Source organism: Ambystoma mexicanum, chromosome 6p (genome assembly GCF_040938575.1).
Source record: "Ambystoma mexicanum isolate Mex_15411 chromosome 6p, UKY_AmexF1_1, whole genome shotgun sequence".
In the NCBI taxonomy this organism is placed as follows: domain Eukaryota; kingdom Metazoa; phylum Chordata; class Amphibia; order Caudata; family Ambystomatidae; genus Ambystoma; species Ambystoma mexicanum.
In genome coordinates, this window is record NC_090935.1 from 1278155863 (window position 1) to 1278168913 (window position 13051).

The 13051-nt window shown below is 44.1% G+C and overlaps 1 protein-coding gene across 22 annotated transcripts in view; it reads right to left on the reverse strand.

The window, feature by feature from the left end:
* Window positions 1–13051, reverse strand: part of PTPRD (protein tyrosine phosphatase receptor type D) — a 4803934-nt gene that overhangs the window by 372212 nt on the left and 4418671 nt on the right. For 9 of the 22 annotated variants that reach the window (XM_069625937.1, XM_069625938.1, XM_069625933.1 and 6 more), the window contains 3 exons: window positions 9084–9671; window positions 8557–8657; window positions 160–419 (listed from right to left, as the gene is read on the reverse strand). In XM_069625937.1, coding sequence (XP_069482038.1) covers window positions 160–419; window positions 8557–8657; window positions 9084–9671 — 949 coding nt within the window. The remainder of the gene's footprint in view (window positions 1–159; window positions 420–8556; window positions 8658–9083; window positions 9672–13051) is intronic. The other 13 variants (XM_069625939.1, XM_069625936.1, XM_069625942.1 and 10 more) reach the window with 3 other exon arrangements.

Here is a 13051-nt window from a genome sequence, read left to right on the forward strand (position 1 = left end):
AAAGAATGAACAGTAAAGGTCATGTAGAGAGATCCAGTAGGGATCCCTAGTCTAGATAGATCAGATCCCGTATATCGGTGCGAGCCACACTGCCCTCAGTGCGGCCACTGGAATCCCCAGCCAAAGTGTGTACGATACAGTGAAAAAGCATGCACTCACTTTATTTTGTCATTTGCAGGTACTTCTGGCAGCTCTACGGTTATCATTCCGTCTGAGTTGGTCTTCCCAATGAACACTGGTTTGGTGCGCAACACATCAGGTGCGGTATTGGCTGTCACTCGGTGCTGCAGACCGCCAGCACTGTTCCCACGGTTCGTCAGCACAAAGGAGTAGGAGGTCTCTGGCTTCAAGTTAACAACAAGCGCCTGAGTGTCTTTACCATCCACTTCCATTGTCATTTTGCCGTCATCATAAAGGATCTAAAGAAAGCCAAGATTCAGAGAATGGTCAGTCCATTCACCTGCTCAGAACATAGCTTTTTCTGGAAACACAAGAATCTAAACTGATCACACTGCAGGCAGCATGTTCAGGGAAACGCTTACCACTGCCACATCACACGCACACTTCCCATTTGCTATTACAAAAATGGAAGCAAACACATATGCAATGTGTTGAAAGCATAATGGTTGAACCTGGGCAGAATTTTTGCGTAACAGTATAAACAAGAACTAGGGATACAATCAAATATTACCCTTTGACAACATTATTTAAAAAAATGTGTTTTTGTATTGTTGTGGCTGGGAGTATTTGTTAAATTCAACATAATGTGTAGCACATAGGACATTCCCCTAGTTTTTAATTCAGTTACCTCGATTTTCAACCTTAATAACTAGGGTAGGATTAACATGACATTGAATTGACAGCAAGAGATAACCCAACCTGTAGTCTCTGATATCACACCTTCCTAATATTGTTTTCTGCCGATATCAAGTTGTTGTATGAAGTAGGTAAGGCTCACAGTGGGCCAAATCTCTCCAATGGTATGCCCAAGGCAACCCACCTCCCCCTCTCTCTCCCTCTCTCTCTCTCTCTGTTTCCCTCTCTCTCTCTCTCTCTCTCTGTTTCTCTTTCTCTCTCTCTCTTTCTCTCTCTCTCTCTCTCTCTCTCTCTCTCTCTGTATCCCAATTTTGAAATATTTAATATAGATGGCCTTATGTCCCTTCATCTCTTTAAATTACAGGGCACTTATTGTATGTGTTCTATCAAACATAGCCTTAGAGGTTGTGATATGGATCTTCTGTGGGAGACTGAACATTTTCCTGGAAGCTGCTACCCTCTATTTCCAGGGCCATATTCCCTCTGCGAAAGGCGTGTCTGTGGCAAATGTGTAGATGGATGCACGCCTTGAATAGAGTGTCTTAATGTTTAGCTTTATAAGTACTAAAGAAAGTTGTAATGCTATGCATTAAAACATGTGTTGTGGAAGGCACTGTCTGCCCCAAAGGTTGATGTAACACTAATTCTACTGATTTCACTTGCTTACAGAGATAACGCTGCAAAGGTCAGAAATTGGGTTGGTTGCTAGGCAACTGGGAAATTTCACTGACTTCAAGAGTACAGCCGAGATGTGGTTTTGCTTCTCTGGCTCTTCTTCTTTTATGTTGATGCGATTTACCACCGGCTTGCCAAATCACTGCCACATCAAATACTAGGGTCTGTAAACCAAAGCTTCTTTATGTTGATTAGTCTATTCTATTTCCATAAACAAAAGGGAAATGTGACCGTTCATCGAGTACTTTCCCATTTTTTGTATCGGATGCGAGGCCAAACAAAGCCTTTTAAATACCAAAGATTACGACCATAGCTCGCAGTTTACACGAAAAGAAGTAGCGGGTTGATCCAGAGCATTTGGGCTTGTAAAGTTGTTTGAATGAGTCGCCAGATGTGTCTGACTTTCTCAGCTAATAAGTGGTGAAGCAATCATGCCTCATTCCAAAGGGAGGAAGAATGCAGTACACACACAGGTCCTATTGACATTTTACTTTGTGATGTTGGGAATTGTTTGAATGAATTATTAGAAGTATATTGAGCTATAGGCGATGATATCCTACTCTTTTTGGATCTTTGTTTGCAACCCCAGAACAATCCATTGGATAAGTTCTGGAAGAAGCAGATGACCTGTTCCTCTGTGATCTTTGTGGGCCATCAGCAGCTTCTACTAGTGGACTATTGATTTGGGGAAATCTTTGAGGTATTTTGGTACACTGCCATTTAGAAATCCACTGCTCTGCATTAGAAAAATCCTATGGGTTCCGGCTCATCTTCAAAAAGCATTTTGGGGAAGCAGTTGATTATTGTTTCTAAAGCTTGCATTTGGAGAATGGTAGAAAAGTTGGTCAGTATTTGGATACAGAGTGCTCTATCACATTCAGCGAGTAAACCCAGACACCAGGTACAAATTGCATGCCAGACACTTATTCTCCCCAGTTTACAAGTAGTGCTAGCACTACCCATTACACGTGTCTATCCTAGTATCCCAAGTTACTGAGATTTCACAAACAGACTCAAATTATGAGCAGGAAGTTCTGGGGAGAAGGAACAAGAATCCATGTAGGTGCAAACTGTGGGCATGATTTACCCAAATGCCACGATGAGTAAATCTGATTTACTTTGACATACCTGGAGATGGCTATTAGATTCACAAAGATGTTATGCTGAATAACTGAGTTGTATGCACAACTTAGTCCAGCACTAACTCAACAGTATGGAGGAAGAGAAAATGAACATTTATGGGTGATCCAAGCTCACCTCTAAGGATATCACTAACTCACAATGAGTGATAGCCAGGGTTGCATCACACCCATGCACAGCCCCCAGCAGAATATAAAAATCCCATGGTGAGACATTCTCTGCGGAATATGGCTAATCCAGACTCCAGTCTTGCTACAGCAATTTTCAAGTGCTGCATCAATTCCTCAATTGATTTTAAAGATTCAATAGTGTTTGCATTCTCTTTTAACAGGACCTGAAAAATTGGTCTGTTCATGGTCAAGTAGGCTACACACGCTGTATCATGAGTGTAGACTGGGCACTCTAATTTGAATGTATTCAATTAGTTTGATTGGTTGACAACTGTAACTTTTTCACTTTAATCTCAAATTTAAGACCTGTGATCGGATTTTTGGTGAATAATTTAGTAATCTATTTTGTAAATTCTTTATAAGCTAAGTGACACGAGGTCTAAGTGAGACATTTAAAATAACTACTGACTTTACGTTATGCATAAGATATAAATGTAACTATTTTCCACTTCTACGTGTTATGCGTGTTATGCCAGTGCATATGCTGCATTGATCTGTTTAATTAGCGCAAGGAAGAAGATCTGGTATGTGTGAACAGTCGTTCCTCGTTCTCCCATATCATTTGTAATTTCTTTAAAGCCAAGAAAATAACTTGGTTCATGAAAATAAGTGCTGTCAAAGTGAATATTAGAAAGACTCAGAGACTAATGAGTACGGCTTCTGCTCGGTTCTTTGAAAACCGGTGCAGGTCCTGAGAGAGGTTCGCCACTTGCAGATTCTGTGCAAGTGTTCTCTATGAACTGCACTGTATTCATGTTCTGTTACACAAACTCATGCGTTGGCTCATTCTCTCCCAGATCTGAACCACTTGACATCTCTTGTTTGCCCAAAGTGGTACTTAGTCAACAGTGTCAATGCCACAGACATACCGGTAGCATAAGCAACAGCCCACACGCAGGCTGTATAATCAAAAGAAAGTGCCAGCGTCCAACGTGTGGGTGGTGGTCTCTGGGAGCATACTGAACCGCAGGGAGAAACAGCATCATTATTTGGTGATGTAGTCTTCTCTCTCATGCTTCAAGTGGATGACTTGCAAAGTTCAACGTGAGTCAGCAACATCTTGATGACGAATATTGCCATTGCGCGCCTGGTAAAAATGTTCCCGCAGACCAGCTAACACGTACCACGCAAATAAATACAATTGGAAACTAAATGTTAAATGGCTGCTCATTTACCCAACAGAGCTTTTCTGGTTCCACTGCAGAAACACAAAGCATTAGCCACATACATTAATCTTCTAATTAAGCAAAACGTTTCCCGAAAAAGTGTTTTTCTGCTTATGCCAAAGCCTGCAAATCTCAAATCTATTACTTGCTATTTTGCCTCATTTAGTTTCCAGGAGCTGTTCTCTGCTAACACGTGGCAATTACCACTTTCCGAAAGTAAGGACTTTCGCAGTTAGAACCAAAACACTTTTCTTTAAAAGGTTTTTTAAAAGTTTGAAAATGGTGTAATAGGCTGGCAGATGTGCTGGTCCTTTAGTTTATAGGCATCTAAAAAAAAAAAGACAAAGCGGAACAGTTTTTATATGTGATGATGGCTGAATTACCTTTTTTTCTTATTTTAGCTGGACATTTGGAGTGTCAAGAGCCATCGAAATCAGGAGATCAACCACTGAAACTGAAGGGATGACAACAGTTCCAAGCAAACCATCTGAAAACCAAGAGTAGGGGTAGGACTGAAAGCAGTGGGAGCCTGATGGCCGAGCCTAGAAGGTGTATGATAATACAATGGGTGGCCCAAAGCCAAATCAGGCATGAAAGAGGTCCCTTGATGTTCCAGGCCACATTCCTCTGTGAGGAGAGCTATCTTTCATATCCGAGGGGCCGAAGCAAGTGAAAATATCCCTTTCCAGAGGGCAATCCTTTGGAATGATAGGACATGCCTTGGTTCCCCTCCACCAGCTGAAAGTTCTACAATTTCAAGGGAATTTCAGGGTTGATCTGAATATAGGTGTGGAGGGTCATGAGATCAATGATCGCTGGCCACCTACTGAAATCAGAATAGCTGTGCCAGTGGCAGAGCACCATTTGCAAGTGCAACCCTGCCCTTCTTGGTTCAGTGCATGCCACCCGTCTACACTGTAAAGTGGTATTGGTAAAGGCAGGGGGACCTTTTCCTGTACTGCACAATTACTAATTGTGCACCAGGCCTATACGTAAGCTATTGCCCTGGCACAAAGTGACTAAAAAGCAGTTTTATATAAAGAGGCATTTGTCTTGCTGCATTTAAAGCCTACAGTGAACAAAACAAAAGTAACCAATACATACTATTTGTCCAAGAAATTAACTTGGCAGCACAACGTTGTAGTTATCATTGTGTCCCATACTCCTGGGATGCATGTGACCAGCCACTCATCCTTAGTATTTTGAGGATTACAATCTCCGCCACACCACCTATTTGTGTGGAATATAGTTCAAACGTCCATCAGGACAACAAGTAGATTCTGCCTATATCTACTAATTCCAGCAACGGAAGGTTTGCCAATGGGCATATACAGCACTGGAAAAACAATCTTTTGCAGTGGAAATCTGCTGGCAGTGCCATGAGTGGCTCTTTAATCTGGTGACAGGGAAGTCTGGCGACGTTATGATGTGTACGGTGTTTAGGAAATCCTTACATGCTAAGTGTGGAGGACAGCACTCAGAAGCCGGACCACCCACTTTAGCTTACCTGCAAGATCTTGTCAGTGGTAGAGATAAACCGATAGGTCCCTTACATGAGCTGCGGGACTTATCGCTAGGGGACCGGGTTTAGATGGAACTCCCTGCATAAGAACCATTGGTATGTTTCTATACATCCATATGCTCCTCGTTTGATCTGATGAAGAGGGCAAGAATTGCATGCGGGAAAGACCTTGTGCATGCCATAGCCATGGGTGGTGATACATGAAACTATCCAACCTTAAAGTACAGCTTACAAGATGTTAAGTTATGTATGTCTCCTCCTGAAAATGTAATGTTGCATTATTAGACCTCATTATGCAATAATGTAGCATTTCAAACCACGTTGCGCATCCGGCTCATGTAGAATCACCTTATTTTTCTAATGAACAATTGAAATAAGCGTTATCAATAGTTGAATGCAGAGCAATACTGTACCCTGTGCGTGTAAAAATATCTGAAAGATTTGTAGCAAAGCAGGCCTGGCATTGACCGAATATATGGGCTCTGGTAATGGCTACCTGGAGGTTCGTCTTTCCAATACACGCAAGACGCTGTGGGTTCAAATGAAGCCATTTAAACCCAAATGGAGGGGAGGAAGATAGCTCAAGGGCAACGTGTTTGTCCAGGGAGCAAGACAACCCAGCATCTACACAGGTTCGAATCCCGTTCCCACGCTTAGAAACTGCTCGGTGGTATTAAGTGCATTGTAAATGACAAATAAATACAATAATATGTATTTAAGCTGATGTTTGTCTCCTGTGATTGGACACATACTCAGATCCCAGCGGGTAAAGTGTTCACTCACTGGAAGAGAACTCCTGAATAAGTGTTGTTTACAGGGCTGGACAATAAATACAAGTCTGAACAGATGATTTCTAGAGCCTTCTATGGCTGCCAAATAACCTCAATCTGTGCTTCCTCTTAAATTGTGTTTGCGCCTTGAACAGCAGAAAACAACAGAGCATCAAACGAGCAACTGCCTAACCCTCACACTGACCAGAAAGCTAAACTGGGCAGCCTAATTACTCACTGAAATCTAGTCTTGGGTCCTGCGTACATAACCTGACATCCACGGTAGAAATTAACCAATTCTCTCGAAAGCAATTTACTAAACAACCCAATCTTCAAATTCAAAACATGGTACGGAGTGTGGATACACATCCATTCTTCTGCCCCATGAGACCGAGCTTTTGTGTAAGGATGAACAAATGAAACAACCCAACAGCAGACATCTGTGTGAACGTACTCTCTCAAGAACGCGTACTGCTTACATTCATGAATGTGCTATGGCCACAACAATATCCTCATTTTGAACACCCAAAAGTGGTTATGATGTCTAGCGGTTTGTAGATTTCTTATGAAACATTTGATTGCATTCAACGTATCGGTGACAATTTGATTGCAGTTGTGGGGAAGTTCACTTCTGTGTCCGAGGCTGGAACGCATTCTGGGCAACTCTGACTCTTCCCTACTGCAGAATACACCTGGCACATACCCAGTGGATGCATATGAGGGGTGGTGTGTAGAGGGGCTGCAGGTCAGGGAATATGCATGATAAAACAGGTCAGACACACATGGCGAGCTGAAACACAATGCTATGTCTCAACAAGGCATGAGTATAGGATGGGCACCACTAGATGAATTAACACTGGCTTGGATGGTTAGATGTAGTAAAACAATCATGCAGATACGTGCATATCATATCCAAGGCATTCCCTAGTGGAGGGCTTTGCAACTATTATAACACGTCTTATTTGCTGGATATACAACGTTCACTATACATATGTATCTGTATATCACGATAGTCTGATATGCCTTTTGTACTTGCCTGTATTGTTTGTGCTTGATGTGTGGTAATGTCAGCCTTTGTAGTGCTTGTTCTATTGCTTTATTTGTAAGTAGTCCCACAAGCTGGTGCATATCCTCCTCATAGAAATGTCTATCTGAGCTATAATGCTCTAAATATACACCAGCAAATGGCTTTTGAGAATTGTCACATGTGCCTTCTGCACAAATCGAGTTTTTTGCCAGTACAAGTTTAGTTTGCATGTGTGTAAATGGTTTCTAAATAGCGCCCTATGATTTCTCTCTGTTTTCCAGTCCCTCTGGTCAGGCGGTGTGGGGTATTGTACATGTTTTTGCTCTCAGCACGACTCGTTACTTAGTTTCACCGTTTTATGGTCGGTGGCCTAGTGATTTTGCACCACGCCCTGAGGTAACCCTGGGGACTCTGCAAAAGGAGTTGCACGACTTTAGTCAAGACTGACGACAATCAGTTGTATGTTCCGACATTCAACGGCAGTAGGGGTGCGATGGTCGTTTGCGTCGGGCACCATCACATGTTAATCAGCATTACTCATGGGAAACATACAATGGTGCACATTGTTTGGTGCCATATGTGATATAACAGGAGAAACCTTGTGGCACGACTAGTAACACCAAATATGCACCAGGAACTAACCTTGGTGCAAACTAGTGCAAAGAAGTTTTTTGTTGTTGTCTGAGCAGAGCTGTTAAGCCGTTTGGCCCTTAGACAGCAAATACTATGGGCCTCATCACGAGTTGGGCGGTAATGCCGGCGGTATTACTGCCGGCGGTATTAGCCCTACCACCAAACCCCCCGGCGCTATTAGCGCCGGATCACGGGTTTGGCGGTAATGGAATTCCCCATTCCCCACTGAGCCCATTCGGGAATGCCCCATTCCCTATTAGGCTCAATGGGGAATTTTTGCGCTCTTACAGACGGCAAATTTTCCCCCAGCTCAGAGCTGGGGAGAAATCCGCCAAAGCCCAGATTTGGCGGACCCTTAAATCCGGCGGTAATAGCGCGACCGCGGGATTTAAGGGTTACCGCCAAAGTCGTGATGAGGCCCTATGTTATTAAAACAGTGCAATTTGGATGTGGATAATGGATTAAATGCACTATAGAATATATACATTCTCGGTAGTGCTCTAAAGACACGTACAGGTATGTGAAACAAGCACGCCTGATGGAGATTATGAAAAAAGACCTCCCATTATTCCGCTCACCTTGTCCTCAACCAACCCTTGCAAACACACACGAGAAAACAACAGGGGAGACCACCTACTTTGAAAGGCATGGCCGAGTTGTAGTTTTCTGGAATCTCCCAGGAGAGAAGCACGGAAGTCTTCATGACCGCTTTTACATGAAAGTTTTTTGCAAACACTGCTGGAAAAGTAAGAACAATGTAATTAAACCACACCAGGGACCAAAGTCCTTGTAACCTTGCCCAAGACATTGCGAGGCAGCGCGCCTTTGAAAATCCATTTACAAACCTAAACAAGGTTAGTTCACTTATTTATTCTAAAAAAACAAAAACATCATTCACTCTCTGTTTTTTTTTCCCCCTGTTGCCAACTCTTGAAGACAATCTCTTCCTTACCTGCATATAGGTCACGGAGTTTAGCATGTCATGCTTTGCCCAGGGAAAATTATCTCTTTGGTATATAAAGCAAATTAAGGGTTTTGTACATTACCTGGTGTTTTTGTTGAAGCTAATTATCTGAGTTTTTGTGAATTTGAACAGCTTCCAAAAACACTGCTTTCCACAGACTGGCATTCGACTAAAGAAGGGCATAAGTAGACAAACCCTACCTTGATTCACTGGCAGTGTCCGGAACTGGACACTTGGACTATACGGACCGGGCCCTTTGCTGGTGTGGGCGCGCATTTTTACATCATATGTGGTGTCTGGCTTTAGGCCAGTGAGAGTCACAGTTGTGTCTCCAGCTGCAATGGGAACCTCGGTGGGGAGGTGTGGAGTGTTGATGTCCCGGTAAAACAGGGTGTATTTGCTGATGATGCCATTTCTCTCTGCTAACGCCGGGGGTTGCCATGTAAAGTGGGCCGCCGTAGAGGTCATGCTGTCTGTGCGGATGTTTTGTGGGAATCCACTGGGCACCTCCTCCGGGACGGAGATCTCTTTTATGATCTCTTCCCCGTAACCAACTTTATTCCTGGCCGAGAGCTTGAAGACATAGGCTGCTCCTTTGTGGATGTCAGTGGCCGTGAAGTGCTCCTCCTTCTCCGAGAACTCCAAGGTGGTAAGCATATCTAGGTCCTTTCGACCAAATTTCAGACGATATCCTTGCAGAGCACCAAAGGTCTCGACTGGCGCGTGCCACTGAATGAGAGCGGTGTTCATCTGCGTGTGACTGATCACAAGACGAGGTCTACCTGGAACTGAACCAATAGCATTACATCAGAGATGACCTCCCACTCACAATGTTACTTTAACGTTTAACATGCCACCCACATATGACCGACATCCCAACAACATTAATGTTTAACAAGCAAGAAGGCAATTTAATAGATTGTGCAGTACAAATACAGAATAAACATGCCATCTGGCTCACAACCATTGCCAAGAAGCAATTTACAGCAGTCACAAAGTTCTTTTCCAACAGGATCTCCAATATGAGGGGTGGACCATGTGTATGCAGGGACATTGGCTGCAGGCAACTTCAAGCACAGTATGATAGAACATCTTCATTCTAACATTGCTTCCTTTGATGCAACAACACCGGGCACGTAGACATCATGCCATATCACTACGGGGATGAACCTCGTGCATGGTGCCCAATGGCAAAGGACTCTGTGTGCCTCAGGGAGGTGAGCAAGCAGCAACAGCCAGAAGGGTGGAATGAAGCCAGTGGTCTAGGTGGGCTTACATGAACTACAGGCATACTGCGAGTCAATGGCATAGGAACGGGGGATGGGGATGCACTGCAGGTAGAAGAGCAACCTAGATGCGGGATTAGTGATTAGCAAACAACCCCCATTGCTCTATCTGTAAGCTGCGTAACCAATCAGGCTAGGCGCGCATTCAACGGCTTTACTGAAATCTACAGGTAGCTTAATTTACTGCACTGCAAAATCGTGCAGGGATGTGCAATCAAGCCTGCCAGTACAGATGGCACCATGGATAGAGGGAGTCTGCATCTCTGGCAGATTTTGTTTTTCTTTGGACTTTTAGTGCACTGCTTAATTTAACCTCACGCCGGCACCACGCCCTATGAGGATAGGAAGCTACAGAAAGAAGAGGGTTGAAAAGAACAGGAAAATAGAGGAACAGGAAATGAAGACAGGTATGCAGAGGATCCGGTGTTTGTCTAGAGCTCGCCCTTTGTAGAGCTGGAGCGAGGTACACAAGCAGACGCTCTGATGGCGGATAGAGCTACCTCCAAAATAGATGCACTTTGCGGGTGCAGAGCTGGAAGATTAGAGAAGGCCGACCTTAGGCGTGCCAGCACCAAACACGAGCCATGACAAAGTCAGTGCAAAGTTAATTTTGTACTGCAAAAATGACTTTGTAATGCAAAAATACATTTAGCACAGTTCCATGAATCAGGGTTTGTGTCAGGAGTGCAAAGTCACTTTTCTGCAGTGCAAATTCACTTTGAACCGTGCAAAAAAATCAATTTTCATGAACCTAAGACTGCTCGTATAGTAACTAGTCCTATTTATGCTGTGGGCATAGCATGTGTTTAGCTATTACTTGAACAGGATTGTAAGGAGTGTCGCATGAGCATTGCATTGGGCTCAGACACATGTGCTGGATCAGGTGTCTGAGATACTGTTGCTCAGAGGTGCTCACAACAGTGTACCCGAAACACTAACTGCCAACGACACCCTGCAACCTGCAGTAAATACACACAGGTCCTGATATTCCCAAAGGGGACCTTTTTATTCAGCAGTAGAGCTGTTCTGTGAGGGCAATCTCCTCAGAGGCCATACCACTTGCTGTTCTAAGTCAAAGTGGCTCTGACACCTGCAAAAGCATTGGGCACCGGCCCCCACGTGAGTGGAGGGTTGGAGCTGCCCCTTTACTCATGATTGCACAGGGTGCATATTGCAAGTAAACAGTCTTAAAAAGCTGTTTACCAGAACATTTTTTTTTATACTTCTGCCCGATTTCAGGGAAGTGGGGAAGTAAATAAATGCAGCGGGATGTACAGGGCTTTAATTGGGGGAAGAAATTGAGGGGGCCCTCATTTGGGGAGTGGCTTGCATAATGGACGTGCCAAGTACACAAACAATAGAAACGTATGCAAACAAATATATAAATGTATGTAAGCATTTAAATATTTGTATGCATACTTTACTATGGTTTGTGCACTTTCAAGCCTTATTTTTTAAACAGAAATATGTAACATATTTCAAGGTTTATAAAAGGTGGCTTGAAAAGTACACACTTCAATCCAACTTTTATAAAGCTTTGACTATGGACAAAGGCGTCTTTGTCCGTCGGTAAAGCTTTATAAAAGATGGCGGCTTGAATTGTGTACGTTTCAAACCATCTTTTATAAACCTCGAAATATGTCACGTGGTCCCTAGATTCACAGAGGGTTAACGACACCTCAGTGACCTGGGGAGGGGAAACAAAAGGACAGTAACTTCCTCTGGTGATCCCTTGTGCAAAGGGTCACCAGAGGAAGCTACAGCGACTGACAGAATTGCCAGACTGCCACAGCCATGCTGTGGCTGGCTGCACTTCGATCAGCTTGCCTGACTCAATGGCGGACTCATCTCCCGTCGCGGCTGCAGCCGTGGCGGGATAATGTGTCCAGCCTTGTTGTGGTGGGACTGGTGGCTCAGCCTCACCTTTTGAAGACTGCTGGGACCTGGCCCAGCTAGCCCCGGCCCACTGAAAGCATTGGGAATGCAAGGGTTCTGCATGAGCCTTTCCATTCCCGACACAGCCGTGCAGGACACGGTCTGAAAATCCTGCTATCTCCTCGGTGCAGTCCTCTATGCCTGTCGTGCAATCACTGGGACAGGTACAGTAGGAGCCCATCTCTTTTGTGGATGTAAAATTTACTCAGAGGTGTGCCGAGAACAATCGCTGGCATGGGCCAGCCCACAACGCCAGGTTTGTTACAGGCCAACTTGATGTGCAAATGCTTTCGCACTTGCAGTTTTTGCTTTTCTTAGTTGGCTGTGACGCAAAATCTATTGCTTTCCCTTCTTGCTTCATGAGATGTTTCATACAAGTAGGGACCAACTTTTGCAAATCAGGTCATGTTCCTTTAACCACCATAAATCCATGCGATCTGCACTTTGCCGCCATCACACATTGATGCTTGCGTCTGTGAAGCCGTTTCAGCTCCAGCGTCCACAGCTTAGTGCTGGACCTTTCTGCTAAGTAGTCCTGAGGAAAGTATGTCTAGAGCTTCAGAATATTGTCGAGAGACCACCCTTTAAGGGTTATGTCGTAAATCTACCTTAAAAACGACAGTAACTTTGAACACAGAGACGCACGCACATCATGTTCACATCTCTCTTCGCATGCTCTTTCCCAACACAGCACTAAAGTCGAGCTGCCTTTTTAAAGGGTCATAAATATGTCATCGGTGCCAAACACACAGGCTGCAGCATTCAGTGTGCCAGGGGTCAGTTTACAGCATTCAGATGTGTAATGGCAGCTCACTCACCACCCAGAGATGGGCACACATTAATGCTCCCTTTTCTCTCTTACATACACACTGGGAGATGTGGAATATCTCACACGTTGCATCCAGTAAAGGGGGGCAGAGGGAGCTTCGTGTGTAGGCTAAACCTCT